General features: G+C 38.2%; 1 protein-coding gene across 1 annotated transcript in view; it reads left to right on the forward strand.

Moving 5' to 3' along the window:
* Positions 1-16284, forward strand: part of LOC104410650 (type II inositol 3,4-bisphosphate 4-phosphatase-like) — a gene marked incomplete at its 5' end in the record, with an annotated part of 76009 nt that extends 59725 nt beyond the window's left edge. Inside the window, 1 exon segment of the mRNA XM_010020886.1 lies at positions 16152-16284. Within this exon segment, the coding sequence (XP_010019188.1) occupies positions 16152-16284 (133 nt within the window).
* Positions 16285-16524: the final 240 nt, after the last annotated feature.

Genomic DNA, 16524 nt, shown 5'->3' on the forward strand with positions numbered 1-16524 from the left:
TGCTAAACTGGTGTGTGAACTGCGTGAGCACTGGTGGACAGTCCTTCTCAACATCGCACTGAATGAAGTCCTTTCTTGCTGCATGATTGCTTGGGGGAGAAGTTTGCTCCCTGTTTCCTCTTTCTCTGTAAAAACTTGCTGCTGTAATGATATTATCAGGAAATTTGTAGACAATTGCTTTAAATATAGTGTCATGGTTTAAGCCCAGCCGGCAACTTGGAACCACGCAGCCGCTCGCTCACTCCCCCCCTTTTTCTTCCTCCCCCCGCTCCCGGAGGGATGGGGAGGAGAATTGGAGGAATGTAACTCCCACGAGTTGAGATAACAGCTCTCCAGTAACTAAGGTATAATACAAACCACTACTGCTACCAATAATAATGATAAGAGGAATAACAAGGGAAAAGGACACAACCGTTCTCCCCCCGCCGACCGATACCCAGCCCGACCCGAGCAGCGATCTGGGCCTTCCGGGTAACTCCCCCCAGTTTCTATACTGGGCATGACGTGCTGTGGTGTGGAATAGCCCTTTGGCCAGTTTGGGTCAGGTGTCCTGTCTCTGCTTCCTCCTGGCTTCCCCTCCTCCCTGGCAGAGCATGAGACTGAGAAAGTCCTTGGTCAGAGTAAACATTACTGAGCAACAACTAAAAACATCGGTGTTATCAGCATTGTTCCCAGACTGAAAGTCAAAAACACAGCACTGCACCAGCTACTAAGAAGGAGAAAAAAATGACTGCTGTAGCTGAACCCAGGACATATAGTTTGACATTTCTGTTACACAAATTAACATAATTTCCCATATGAAGACACCACTTGAATTCATTCTTAAAGTGAGCTCATGCATGTCAGATGGCTAATATGCTCTTTATTTTCCCTCTTGTGAAGTGCAAGTGGCCCAAGAGGTGCTACCAGGCAGACAAGTATTCATTTTACTGCTGTAGGACTGGTTTTCCCCTGCTAGGCTGCCTTGCTGAGCTCTGTAAAATACTGTCTTGTGTTTCTCTTGCAATTTACTTCCCCCTGCCCTTTCTTGAAGGGAAAATCACATTGTTTTATGAAGCCCTTAGAGCGGATATGACCTTATGCTGCATGCTTACTGTACTCTACAGAAGTATTGGAGTGGTTTTTTGTGACCAAGGTTATTGTCTGCCTGGCTGTAATTTGTATAGTTTTAATCCAGTAGATTAGAAGTCAGTAAAATACTTTTGTGGCTAAAGAGGACTGAAATCACCTTTCATTGGTGCCTTGACAAGGCACCATTGCATACAGCAAAGTTTTGCCTTCTCAGTATGTTGGTCTGTGTGGTAAAGCCCATAACATGCACACTCAGACATAGAGTCAAATAAAATGTAGAAATGTAGGAGCTGGTGCATTTCATTTTGCCACATGTTGTTGTTCTGTGACTTGATGAAAGAATGTTTAAAAATGGCTTATGAACTTGGCAAATTTTTTTTCCAAGACAAGAAACAGTTTTTAGAGTGCTTTTATTTCTGTATCGCTGTGGCTTCTGATTGTTTCACATGCTTTGACTGGCAATTAAAATTTAGCTAAAAGTCTTGAGACCTTTGTGTCCTGAATTGCCCTGCAGGTTTATTGTCTTCAGGTAAAGATACTTGTTTGTAGATGAAGATTTTACTGAGTTAGGAGAGCTGGGAAAATTCAATCACTTAATATAAGGTGATAGAGCTGTTCTTCCTGGTGTTTCAGGGAGGATAATGAAACTTGAGTGTGCCAGCATTTTTCAAATCAGACACTTTCAGACAATGGGTGCTTGCAGGTAAGAGGGTGCTGAGCAAACTCGTAGCACACTAGTCTAGAAAGCTATTTGCAGTCTTAGCTGATTTTAAGTTATTCTGTGAAAGAGGTATCTCAAATTTGATGTTTTCAGTCCCAAAGGCAATCATTCTTCCCGCTGTCACAAAGAATCTTCCTCTGTGCAGCACAATAGGGACAACAAAACTCATTTTAGTCTCAATTTAAGTTTAATTCCGAGGTAAAACTTGAAATGAGGCAGTAATGAACTTGCACTCACAGTTTTGATTGTCTCCTGCATACTTACACAAGCACTCAGACACAGTACAGGTATTTTCCAGACATGGTTCTGTTCTGAGAGTGTTTGTCTCTTGAGCAGATTAAAAACTAGAATTTTCTGCTTTGCTTGCCCTTAGAGTTAATATAGTAAGAACATCTGGAATTCAGCTCTTACATTTGAATGAGACCCACCAAAATGCATACCCAAAAGAGGAAAAGATAATCATGATGTGATAACTGTAGGAAATAATGAGTTAGTAAGACAAAGAGACTGTGAAACAGAGAATGATCAAACCAATTAAAATCATTTGGAAAGCAGAACTCATAAATGTGTTTCACAGTCCCAGCTGTGCAGGTCAGTGGGTGCTGTGGAGTTAACAGCCAGTGTCTCCCTCAAATTCTTTGAATTTAGAAATTTACGTCTTTTCTAAAATACTGGTCTGTGCCCTGTACCTTTAATATACTCAGTTGGCAAACTGCCTTTATCCAAAATAAAACTGGAATAGCTCTAGGCAAGTCCAAGGAACTAGACCAACAGACACTGGTTAGAAATTTACACATCTCACAGATGAGGTAACAAACGTTCCTACATGTGGCTTTCTGTAGCATGGACCTCATTGATCTCTATGATCAGTGGTTATATATTACCATATAGCCACACTGGGCTAGCAGAAGGCAAAAGACCTTTTCCCAGACAGGACCAACACCTGCTACTGGGGCGGGCTGCTTTATTCAGATAGTACCACTTTGTTATTACTGCATTACAGAATGCATTAAGCATCCAATTTCCTTTGTAAATGAAGCAATGTATTACCTCAATAGCTACTTTTGAAGCTATCTGCAACTTCAAACACAGATGTTAAAACTAATGGAACTAAATGAACCCCCTCTAAATTGTAATCCTTGACTAGAAAAGTGCTTTTTAGTAAGGTTTTCTTAATTATAAAGTTTATTAAATGAAATACATATTACAGTGGAGAGGAACAAGTCAAATGATCTTTTATGGCAAAAATTAAAACTTTAAACTTGCTATCCATACTCCACTGGGTATGGAATGACAAAAGAGAAATAAAAAGACATTTAATCTTGTTGCAAAGCTTAATGTTCTGTACCACATTGTAACATAGCCCAAACCAGACAATTGCTTCCTCATAAATCTTTTTTTTTTCTTTTATTCACATTACAGAGAAAAAAATCAAAACTGTCCACTAAAAATAGTCTGTACTCAAACAAGCTTGAAACATTATGTTGTTAACCATCCTGTTTGACCATATTTATGGTGCTGGAAAGAAAATCTGAGGCTCGTGTGGTTCATTTTGTAAGTGATGCAGTGGTAGCGCAAGTACAGGCTGGAGATCGTAAAGCACTATAACATGGGGGGAAAAAGCATTGGTATCTCCTCTTTAGGGAAACAAATGTTTCATAGATAATTCTTTCCTTGCCCCTAGATTGCCTGTTACTTCTTCAGTGGTTAATTATTCTAAACTCAAGAGAACATCATTGAGCCAATATAAAATTGTCATTTTTTTCCACTGAAAAATTCCAGTTTAGGATGGATTATTGTGTTTTCAATATTCTACAGTAGTTTTACACGTATTTCATTACTGTTTACCATATCTGGGAAAATGTCATGTATTATTTCATTCCCCAAAATATTCTGTCTGCATTGATGTACATACTCTGCTGATAAGTGGAATTGCTGGCCTGCACTCACACGCCTTTAGCTTTGTTTGAATCTCATGTCTGCCATCATTAAGTATTCATGCAAAGAGCAAAACTGAATAAAAATAGTGCTAGTAGGAGCGCACTAGTAAGAGTTAAATAAAAGAAATACTGCTTGCTCGTTTTAATGTGTTGTAGGAGAGTAGGAAGGACATTGTTAACATAGTGGTATGTAACCAGTGCACAAGCAAACTCTGGCCCCTGTGTCTGTTAGTGAGATAACAAGAGATGCCTGTAGCTTGGCAGTGGTAATTTTTAAAACTTACGTCTGCTGTTAATTGAAGCTTTTATGTTGTATTGATTTTATTGCAGCTGTCAGTAGCAGCACATTAATAGCACATTACGGAACTTATTTTTAACTAACACAGAATTAAATACTAATAAAATGAGACAAGCATGATTCTAGCATCCTTTCCATGCGTAGGCTGGGCTCTGATGAGATGATGTGAAGCTGATTTAGTTTTTACTAAAGGGTGAGAGTTAAACTATGAAAATGGTTGAGATCTTTTAAAAAAGAACGTCGCATACTTGTCCATATATATTCGTGCTCATGGCAGAGGATAATTTAAGCAGTTTAAAAGTCTTGGTCTCTGCTGTACTCTTACCAGTGCAGTAAATGTGTGCCAAAAACGGAAATTGTTTACTTACTAGAAGCTTGTAAGTGCTGTCCAACAGCCCCAGAAGCGCAGTATTAACCAAAAGACAAGGAGAAAGCGGCACTTTTTCATAGTTCGTTGGCCATGAGCAAGTGCTGAAGAGGGCTGTGAATGCTGACACATCTCACTGCGCCTGGAGAGGCACTATCATTCCCAGGAAGGTTAATGTGGGATATGTTACAAGATAATTGAAGGGCATTAGCATTTATTAGAAATTAGAAGGGAAGCAGAATTCTTTAAGGCCTGCCATTGTGATAGGCATCTGGGGAGGATGAAGTGTTTCTAATTAACAACCTATGTGCTTTTTGGCCATACTGTAGATTTTTTTTGTCTGACCACCTGGCTTCTGGCTCACAGTTACTCAAGCCAAACACTTTAAGCATGTGAATAAGTGTTACTGTTTTTCTTAATGACAAAAGAAGCATGAGAAATACCAGGATTAAAATGTCTCAGTATTGACTGGATTGAGAACTGCATTCTTTTATAGAGTGTGAAACAGGAGGTGCTGAAAGTGTCCTTATCACAATCTCTTTCAGTGCTGTGTTCTAGAGATGCTGAAGTTATTTCAAAATACAGGGATTTTCTGGAAAATTGGTGCAGCATTTATCTAAAGCGGGAGCACCATCAGATAGTGTCTTGCTGAAATGTTTCTTAAACTGTTTACCTTCCAGCATGCAAAATTACCAGCGTACATAATAGATTGCACTGTAGGCAGAGATAACTCTCCACCATCTCAGTGAAGGAAGATTTATACCCTCCTGCTATCTGTCATGTCCCGTCCTGGGGAAGGAAGGAAATGCTCAAACATTGATACTGGCTTGCTGCTACTTCAGAAGAAAATAATAATAGATTATAGGTGAATAAGTTATCCACAAACTCTTTGATGTTTTTAATTTTATGTGACTATGAAAATTTTGGAATTTTCATACTAAACTACTGTTTTTTCCACAGTTAGAAACGTTTTTAAGATAGTATCCATCTGCTTACTAGTAAGTGATGGCAATTAGCACCATTAGTGGAAAGCCCCACCCCTTTGTGGTTTTTGTCATATGTCAGTGATTTACCTTATCATTAAGTGACACTGCAGTGTAGTGAACTCTTCTGTTCAGGGAGCCCTGAACATAGTTCATAGAGCATATCTTGAGAGCTGCATTTTTTATCTTTGGCAAACTCTGAATTACTGTGACTTCACTGAGCCAAGCCGTGCCCTTCCTTTCTTTGTAACAGTAAGAAAAATGTAGCATTACTGTACAGAGGAAGGTATTTGCCCCTGTGTTATAATTTGTTTTCTTACTCCTTGCGTCTAGCAAAGGCTTTGGGATGCAGGAAGTAAACACACTGCTTATTGAACCTTCAGTCTATAGTGATCTCAAATCTTTAAAAGGTCATTTTTTTTTCTGGAAATTATAGGAGGAAAACTGTATGGGTTTGTCATGGTTAGACTAAAGCAAAAACACAGCACTGTAGCACCAAAAAGAAATATCCCAGCCAAAACCAGGACAGGGGTTTCATCTCTTCACTCTCTCCATCATCGCAGTGCTATCTTTGCTTAAAATGTGATGGTCTGTGCTAATGCTTACTTTCTGAGATACAATTAAGGGAGCTGGGAGAATATGTCTGAAACTTACTAAGAAACCTGCAGCATCATTCGGCATAAAAATTGCCTTACAAACCTGAGTAGTGACAACAAAGAGAAAAAGCTTGTAAAATATTTCAGCTTCATCTTCCTCTTTGGTACCTGAGGAAGAAAAGCCTGAGAACAGGCTCCAAAAAAACTTTGGCTGTCTTCTAAATGCTAAATGCTAAAACAAACCAAGAGAAAACAGTCATATCCACTCTCAATTTCTCATAGAAAGTTCTTCAAAGTGTCTGCACATAACCTGTTAGCAGAAGGGATGACATACACCCTCAAGGCACTTCATGAGAATTTCAGCCCAGCCCTGTCATTTGCTCTGAAGGAAGTGGATGGAAAATGTAGTGCATTTGGGATTCGAATAGGATGTTGCTTGCATTTTATAAAACTCTCTTAGATATGACTAAAATCAACCTGCTAAAGAAAAGAGAAGGCGTTTTATTGATAGGGCTGTTGGGGTGCAACCTCCAAATTGCTACAGTCTGCATCCCAGCCTATGCGTTTTTGGGTAAGTTTCGGTTAGCTGTTCACCTAGCCTGAGAAGGGGTGCTGCCTTTAGTGCTCCTGGTACCAGCACCACCAGCTCAAATCAGGTTTTGGTGCATTTTGGGGTTGGGGAATCTACATGTGCACTAAATCCCTTTGCATAAATACACCGACATACTGTGTGGGATACTAGTACTTGAAGAATGGCTGGGATCAGAAGAGACCAGGTATCAAACTGCTAATGTGTTCTAAAAAAAACGTGTCAGTATGTTGGTTGAAAGTAATTAATGATGGGCATTGTTTACTTGAAATGGAAGAGTAGTTTTCAGATCTTTCCTGTGATTTTTTTTATGACTCACACATTGGTTAATCTCATGAAGAGATGGTGTGAATTGGTGTCATTAATCAGCAGCAGTCACATTCCTCCTGCTGTATATCTCAAACTGAATTTGCAGGTATAAAACAGTAAATTACAATGTTCAATTTTATACTTACTGCTGTTCAACACCCTGCTCACTTAAAATGACCCAAATTACAAATGCAGCACAGATTGTGATCTTGTTTACACCAACAGTTCTCTCTGTTTTTAATTCTGTCGTTCTACCCATAGATTTGAACATGTAGAAATTAACATCAGATTTTAACATCATTCTTCATGCATGACTGTTTAGTTCTACAACAAGCCTTTTCTGCCTCTCAAATCAGCTTTGCCACTTGTCCTCACCATAGGGGAAAAAAGGCTAGAAAAAATCTTCGCCAAAAGAAGAAAGATGATTCATGAAGATTTTTCATGGTCAACAGGAAGTATTTAAAATCTAATTAGACATATAAAAGCGATTATTTATCATGGGTTTATGTTTCACTGTGCTATGTGAGCTAAATATATGATCACATTCTTCATAAAACTCCCTTGCTATGACAGAAACAGACTGGAAGTAAGTGTGACTCACCAGCCAATTATAGTAGTGCCATAACCTTATGGCAGGGAGATGTCTTGTGTATTCAGAACTTACCCGAAGGTTGTAGTCATCATCATTTCACACATGCTTAGATCTCTAAGAAACCTGAGATTCAGCTTATGAGTTGGTTGTGGTTTTTCGCTTGGTTCTTTTCCTGCACGAAGACATAGATCACGTTTGCTTTAATATTGGTTGCACATTGGATTGAATTGCAAACCTTGCAAGAGAAGTTTGTCAGGAAAGATTTTGCGATTTTGTCCTGAGAATTTCCCATGCATGTAATCCTAATACTTTATAGAAGAGTGTCTGGGAAGATTATTAGAACTGTATTTTTTGATAAAAAGAGAAACCTTTGTAGAATTGATGTGTAATATTGCACAGCAGTATTGGTAAATAGTAGAATGAAATGGCAAATCCTCTGCTTGGAGAATAATAGAGGTGAAAATCGTGTTCAAAAACCTCTCAGCTGGCTTGACAGGTAAAGAAGTATCTCTCCTGCGAACCCATCACTTTTCCGTTCTGAAGCTAATCTCTGGTAAAAAAGATCAGAATGACTTTGGAGGACTTGAAGCCTCTGCCCATACTTGTAAATTAAACCTCCCTGTGGAATGTTTCTAGGACATGATCTCAGTCATGAAATTATTAAATGTTTCCTGGTATGATTTTGGTGGATTTTAGTACTCTCTTAGGTGAACCCAGGGCAGTTTGGGAGTTGGCATGACCAAAGGACTGTTCTCATGTGGTAGCCTCTGGTTGGCGATCTCTTTTGGCCAAAAAGGGGACATAGATACAGAATGTGAACTTGATCTTGCTGTTCGTTTGCAGCGGCAGGGAACTGCTGAGGGTGGATTTAAACTGCTAATTTAGGTGTCTTAAAAGCAGCAGTGAGGAAAATGGGTTGTGATTCTAACTGGAATGTTTCATTTATTTTTATTATATTTTCAGTGTATGAATTTTGTCAATGTTACTATTTTACCACATAGTTACTCTTTAATGTTGGGGGAAGAAACATTCTTGCAGGAATCTTGTGTTGGTCACAAAGGAAGATGCTAATTCTCTGCAATCAGATGAGATTTCTGAAGTGCTGGACTAACACTGAGGGAGATGTGTATTATCAAATAGCATGTCTTTTGTGCATATGAGTTATAAACCTTGAAGTTGCCCTTTCATCTATTTTTCAGTGTTAATGGTACATTAAAACTAAACAAGGGCAAACATTAGGGTGTTTACTTTGTGGTGAGCCAACAATTTTGGTACAGAATGAACCAAACTGGGAATTTTTCTGTTATTCATATCTGTCTGAAATGCTGTCTAAACAAACTCAAAATGTTTAACTTAGCATTTAATATTTCAGTGTTTTCTCTTTGACTTTTTGTAATGTAGGACAATATTGAAACAAAAATGGCTTTCATAAACAAGAAGCCAAAATATTTCTCTTAGACCTTCTCCTGTCTTGGGCTGAAACTGTCAGGTGTGGTCTGTCATGAATAGATCTGGGTTAACCTGTACTGTATTTTCAGGAAGTTTAATATGTGCCATACAATAATCAAGCTGTAGCTATATTGTCTAATTTTGGTAAATAACAAAATACATAATTTGGGAACTATGTTTGTTGTTACTAAACCATAGTCAAGTGAACAAACAATTGGTGCTCTGATGTTTTATCATTGCATATTTAGCAAACGATAGATGAGCACATGCTTTTGTACCTTTTTTTCAAAGTACAGATATTTTCCTAAATTTTATCTCAGAATTAACTTAGTGTCTTCCTCTTAATCTAGAGAGTACATACAATCAGCTAATGGATTGTGAATACCTGGCTCAATCTGTAAGAGTCCACATCTTTCAGGAAGGATGCTGCATAGCAGGATTGCAGGGAGATGTTTCTGTAGGCCAAAGCAGGAGTGAGTTGTGCTGTTCTGTTGCCTCCAAATGCGAGGTGTGCCTCTGTCTCACTTGCCCCTGGAAATTCAGAAACAGCTCAGCTGATAAAATTGGTATGAAAATCAGACATTAATAATTAGTTTTAATTAGTTTGACTTCAATGAGAACATATACACTGGAGACTGAAAGAGAGCAACTGTGTCATTTGACTTCTTACTTCACCATTTCTTCCAAAGTACCCATGTCTGTCAGTGTGATCACGTAAGACAATAGGATTTTTCTGGATGTGTTTGTGTGGGTGCAAGACCAAATGTCTCCTTGCCTCTTACTAAGTACTACTGCAAGAGAGTGTATGTATTAATCTGGTTCTCCGCACTGAACCATTGTGGCCTGTCCATAATGGTGTTGAAAATCTGTAATGTGACCAGAGCTGAGCCACCAGTACCCTGCTGTTTCTGGCCACCTCCTCAAAATGGAATCTTTTTCTCTGGGCAGACTGAGAACCCTTAGTAACAGTGGTATAGTTTTGAGCACAAAAAACTGAATTACTGTATATTGACTGGTTTTCAAGATCTAGGTGTCATGTCATCATGACTACATTGTGAACTTGCTGCTTGGGCAAACTCAGTGGACAGGCCTCGTTACAGCTTGTGGTCTCCTTTTTATTTCCTAAATAATGGTGTTAGAAAAGGAATGTGTTAAAACCAAAGAAAGGGTAGACAAAAGGAGTAGGGAAATAGAGGATGCTGGCAAAAGCAAAAAGAATAGGGAAAAAAGTTGCAGTACAAAAAGTAAAACAAAAAGAGGGGGGTTAAGGTGAAAATTTGTTAAATGTATTGGATTGTTTGTATTGTTAGTATATGTTTAAATATCAGCTGTCTCCAAATCACTTGACTGGATTCATCAGTATTCTTTGACCTGAGACTGCTCATCAGTTTCAGTAATGCCATTTGTTTGTTTTGAAGCAAAGTGAAGATTATAGGATCACATAACCAGCAAAAATTGATTTCTAGCTTCTTTTACAGTATCTAATACCATCTAGATTTGAGGAAAAAATTGTATGTTATTGACAACAATATGCATCAGAAAAAGAAATATTGTAAAGATTGTTGATACAGAAGGTGTCTCTTATGGTTCCCTTCCATTTTGAAACAATGCAGAAACATTTTCTGTTTTTGACAATTTAATGGAGGTTTTATTGTATTGACTCTATAATTAACATAAAAGGTTGTTGCCCAATATTCTGTGTTATATCTGAGCTCTGCTCTGATTCAGCAGTCCTCCAGGACTAGGCTGAGATCTATTTATTTCCTTCTGAATCACGTTTTATTCTTCTAGATATTGTAGTGCAGCATCCACATGACAGCCAAGAGGTGTTCACAAGGATCCCATCTTTCCCCTTCGAAAAATTTAAGGCTGCCTTCTAGAACTGTAGTGCAGCATGTTGAAACACTTGGTTCTTCTCTGAAGCATTCAGGGTGAATCACAGTAACGTGTAATATAGAAATGAAGCTGCCTTCACTCCAAAAAAGTCTGTCTCTTTTTTTTTTCTTTCTGAAAAGCAAGCAGACAGTATCTGTTTAGAGTCTTTGAGAGGGCTGAAAACAGAGTTTAGAGGGTTTTTTTCTTAAAAGTTCTTGATTATGATAGTCTTAAAAGGAATAATTAATTACGCAAAATTTTGTAAGATTGAGAACTGTTAGCAATCCCTTCTGTTTGAAGAGATATTTGTGCTGCTGTTGTTGGATGGGGTTAAAGAGAAGCATCTCACTTTTGCCATTTGGCTGTGTCAGCACTGGAGTTTGACAAGAAAAACCCAACAGGCCCAGAAACTGCTTGCTTGAGTCTATCTGCAAAAAAGGAAAATTTCCCCAAAGTACACATGCTGCAAGACATGAATTCAGACTGAAGTCACTGCAAGCACACGGGGTCCTTGTGTTGGTAGAGAGCTGCCTATCTAGTCTACCTAAAGCACTGCTTTAGGACACTTCAGAATTTCTAGTATCATTAGTAGCTGGAGCTGGAAAAGTTCTAACAAGAGAAGCATACATCCCAAAGTAATAAAATGCAGCTCCAAAAACCTTGCACAGGGATGTCAGTGTGACTGATAATCAAAAGCCAGACTGTGCCCTCGTATGTGTGCTTGACTTTATAAGGACTCTTGAGAAGCTGCTTTTTTCCTCACATCATTTTCATTGTCTCTGCTCCACTGCTTAGAGGTTCAAACAATTTATCATCTGAATTTAAAAACAACAGAGAATACCTGCTGTTTTGCCATTACCTCATTTGATAGGCATGCAGCATTATCCCAATAGGAGTTTAAGATGATAAAACACCAAGTGAGATAGAAGGCAGACCGAAATAGTTATATGATCATTAAACTTACAACACCGTTGGCTGTTATGATGCTACATTGGTGCTCTGTTGTAAGCCTCAAATGAACAATTTGAAAGTAAATTAATAGAAATAGTACTCTAGGTTGGAGAGGTGTTCACATCCCTAGATGTTATGGATTTAGAAGTTTTCACTGTTCCTCTTTAAACTGAGTATGTGTGTGCAAAATAAAAACTTGCTGAATTATTTTGGGAGTCTTTTTCCTTCCCTTTGGTGGGAGTTGAGTGTATGGTTTGTGGTGGAGAGAACATCCAAGATAATGGTTGTACCATCCAAAATGATAGCTATACCATAACAGGGTCAAATGTCACTCTGTTCTGGTTGTGCTGGGTGTCAGTCAGAAGGCAAATTGATCCAGCTGACATGGCACCAGCTGAATTCATGCTGTCTGCAGTAAAACCTCTACAGGTGTTGATGAGCCAGGAGAAGCAGTGTTGTCATGCTGCTGACAGCTGGGTGTAGGGCCTTGCTTTGTTTAACTAGATAAGTTAGTCACTGCGGACAACACTTTAAGATGCCTTAGAAGACATTGTCACTGCAGGGCATTGAAAAGTATTAGCAGAGCTTAGCAAGGCATCTGTCTGTGATCAAATATTCCTCTTAAATTAAATGTGTGTTTAGGTATTCTGCTCAGCCTGTTCTTAGGAAGCTGACAATGGAGTTGGATCCTCTTGCTCTATTTTGAGGATGTCTTATTGAATCATGCATAGACTGATGTGACTAATTTGTGGAACAGAAGTCCCTGTGCATCAGCTGTTCACTGTGGTTTTCCTGGGGGGAAGATAGGACTTTTTATGTTGAAAGACGCTGATCATTCTTTTCAGCATATCGAAGAACAAATGTACCGTAGGCTTTTCTGTTGGAAGTAAAAATAATAGAAGAAATGGCTTTTATCTGCATTTCCATCATTACATCTGCATAAATGTCACCAGTGCTAATGGGACTTGTAGCAACATAGATAAAAGACAGTCACACTGTCAATGAGACATGTAGCAAAACAGAACAAGGCACAAGGCAGAAGTAGGAGGGTTCTTTCCTGAAGGGGCAACCTGTAAGTGTGTGTAACTGTTAGCATGCAAAGCTAAGGGTGTACCTCACAGCGGCTAATGCCATGGCTGTGCAAAACTAATGTTGAACTTTGTTGCTACCTAGATGGATCATTTCAGAGAAAAGAGTTTGGTCTCTCTATCTGCTGTGCCATAGGTGCACATATGAAGTCTGTGATGGAAGACTCTCAGAAGGACAGTCAAAAAGCACCTGGGCTCCGTGACTGGGAAGGAATAGACAGGACTATGAGGGTTAAGCTAGAGCTCTCCGTTATGGTCGTGATGGAGGAGAGCTGAATCCAGCAGGCTCACCTCCAAGAGTAGAAAAGGGGTGAGGGTGCAAAAAGGGTCAAAAAGGCAGACTTGTGGGATCCTGGAGAGATTAAGGAAGGAAAGGGAAAAACAGCAGGCAAAATGTTTTTGAAAGTGTATAAAAATACATGATAACAGAGAAAATTAACAAAGATCAATACAATTAGTCCTCAGCTGATCCCAAATGTTAATGTTACCACTGTGAGCAGAAGAGGAAGGAAGTTCTGAGGGTGGACCATAGGAAAAAGGTGTTAAGTGGATTGGTCTGATACAGAACACAGAATTATTTCTTTTGGTATAAGCCACAATGTTGACAAGGTCAGCATATCATACAGTTCCTTGTTCCTCAACAGTTTCTGAAAGAATTTTGTCTTAAATACTGTAAATACAATTCTTGCACCTCTCATGCTATCCAAGCTCAAGAAACCCCACATTGCCTTTTAACATGCAGGTCAGAAGGGCAGGCTTTTTGTAAGATGAAGTGACTGCTGCTGTCTCTGATGCACCCTTCTCCTTTTACCTGGCATTGTGTGATATTAGCTTTACTGTTTTACAGCCTTTTTATAGTCTGCCAGCATTTTCTTTCTTAGAAAAATAACATACTTGGGACATGTGCTTCTGAAAAAGCACTGTGTCGTAATTTGTATATTTGGTTATTTGTAGGTCCACAGAGAAAAATGGTGAGTTATCTTTTCATCCCAGACTATTCATAGTATATAGAAAAGTAAAAATCTTATCAGTCCTTACTGGCTAAAGGACTAATAAGGACTCCTGAGTATATGCCAATGAAGTGAAGTTTGGAGGGATTGAAGGGTATAGTTGAAATATGCATAATTCTACTTGCAGAGAAGCTACCAAGACTACAATAGAAAAGGTTGGCAGTGATTTGGAAGTATTGCTGCTGCTCTGACAGGACAGTGACTGTGCAGCTTCAAGTGATTCGGTAGAGCTTTGCTGTAAGCAGATTAGTTCCTGGCTGAGTTGACTTGACAAGGTATAAGGTAATTACAGGAATGTAGATGTGAGCCTTTAACTCAAAAGAACTGCTGTTGACTTCCACGAGCACTGCTGAATTTTTTAAGGAGTCAATTTATCATCATTTAAAACTGTTGAAGAATAGTTGCTAATTCTTCCAAAAAAGAGCATGTGCCCATTCTATTTCTGCCTGTGTGTTTCCCAGTAGATAGTGAAGCAGGACTGAAAAGCCTGCAAACACCATGGAGACGCCCTTTTGTCCGTGTTGCATCATGACATATTCATGATCTTTTTTTCTTTGCTTCCTTAACTTTTTATTTAGCTTCCCTTATTTCATTTCTGTTCGGTGTGTGTGTTCATTTTAGTGATAGTATAGTTCATCTCCTAAGTTATTTGATGTTAACTTGTGAATGCTACTCCAAGGTAACTAGCAGGCTTAATAACTTCTTAGACACCTTGTCATCATGCTGCTCATATCAGCTGTAGACACAATAAATATATTGGAAGTATTTAGCATAAATTTCCTTCATTGAAATGGTTATATAGTTTCACTTTGTCAAAATACTTACATGTTGGCTTTCTTTGCTGTTTAAATGCTGTTCTATTTGTTCCTAACTTCCCCTGTTCAACAGCAGACAAACCCAGGGAGCACTGAATGAATCGGATGATCCCGAAACAGGCTGTCTAACTGATAACAAGCCAACTTCTCGACACTTCTATCCTGTCGCCTTGCTGCTTGTCAGCTCACACTTGCTGGTTGTGTGGCTTATCTTAAGTCTTGCTTTGCTATTAGCCAAATATCAATAAACTTCACTCGTGTTCCTTTCTTTTCTACAAACAGCAACAAACTAACTTTAAAAAAAGGAATTATGCTGTAATATTTCTACAGTCTCAGACCCCAAGGATTTGTCTTTAAGATAAAAATGACTGAAATGTACTATGTTTTTGTTATTTTTTCTCCAAACTTTAAGAAGTATACTATGCATTGAGTGAATTGATTTGCTCTTTCTGTTCATGGTAAAGCTTTCCCACTTTAATTAGCTCAAAGAAAGCCCGCTTACAATGCTGTCACTGTATAGAAGAAGATGGGGAATCCTGAATGCTTGAACCCTTCTTTCCAGAGTAATTAGTCTGACCAAAAGAAAATAAAAAATAAAAAATTTGCACAACACAAACTAACCCCTAGACAAATATTTCAGGGTGGTGGTTTGTGAGACTTAACTTTCATTGTGTTATTTTCATTGCTACTAGCTGATGGGATCTTTTTTGTTTAACAAACGATTATTACTTTGCTACAACTAACACCTTTCTGTCAAGTAACTAAATGGAATGGAGTAAGTTCTGTTTTGTAATGAAATTAACCAGTTTGTAATTGTTGCTTTAGTTGCTTTTGCTTTCAAGACACTTTTATATTCTTTTTAACAAAGTCCTGTTTATGTCTTGATGCACCACTTTGGCACTTGTGACTTTTGTACTGTATGTGAAAAAACATCATTCCTTTCTAAAGCAGAGTGTTGCATTGGGCTGTTTGAAAAGCTATTTCTTTCTTTTTTTCCTTCTTTTTCTTCATTGCAAAGCTGAACATACGGGAAATGAAGCAGTGTTGAAACTTTCCTTCGCAAATCTCTAGGGCCAGACTTAATAAAATGCCTTATTCCTAGAATACGCATTTTTAGGGTAACGTGTACTCTAACATATATAGCAAACAATTTGGAAAAAAGTATAAGAAGGTTTAAAAGGCAGATATATTTATGGAATTAGAACAAATGTATAATTAAAGTATTTAAATTATTTTTACTGAACTTTAAAACCTCAAGGGCAAATATATTGGGGGGGAGTGGAAATCTTATCACCTATTTCTGAGGGCAATAACTGTACTGGGCCTGGCCTTGGATTTAATTTTGTAAGATGTATCATCACTTGTGGAAAACAAAAATGTAGAGTTGAATCTTTGTTATTTTTACTTCAACTGTTGCTGAAACTCTGCAATGAACAAATAAAGCATATTTATTTATTCTGTGTTTCATGAAGTTGTACTTTTTCCCCCTTTCACTAGAGAAGGATGCCGCATAGAGAATGTACTGAAGAATGTCAAATGCAGAAAGTATGCATTCAACATGATACAGCTGATGGCTTTCCCAAAGTACTACAGACCTCCAGAAGGGACATATGGAAAAGCTGACACCTAAGTTTAACAAAAGTGTGATCAGGAACATACATCACACTAATTAGTGAATAAAAAAATCACTGTTTATGACTTATTAATTGGGAATGTGTAACAAGTTGAGGTGTTATTTTTATCAGGTTTTATCATTATACATTAAAATAACTTCAGTTAGTCATTATGAAATAAAATACCATGAAAAAGCAATGGACTGAATATTCTCAAAACCAAATATATTCAACTTTTCTTTGTGAAGTTGAAGGTT

The sequence above is a fragment of the Nestor notabilis genome, unplaced genomic scaffold (assembly GCF_000696875.1).
Source record: "Nestor notabilis isolate BGI_N333 unplaced genomic scaffold, ASM69687v1 scaffold5418, whole genome shotgun sequence".
NCBI classification, from domain to species: Eukaryota; Metazoa; Chordata; class Aves; order Psittaciformes; family Psittacidae; genus Nestor; species Nestor notabilis.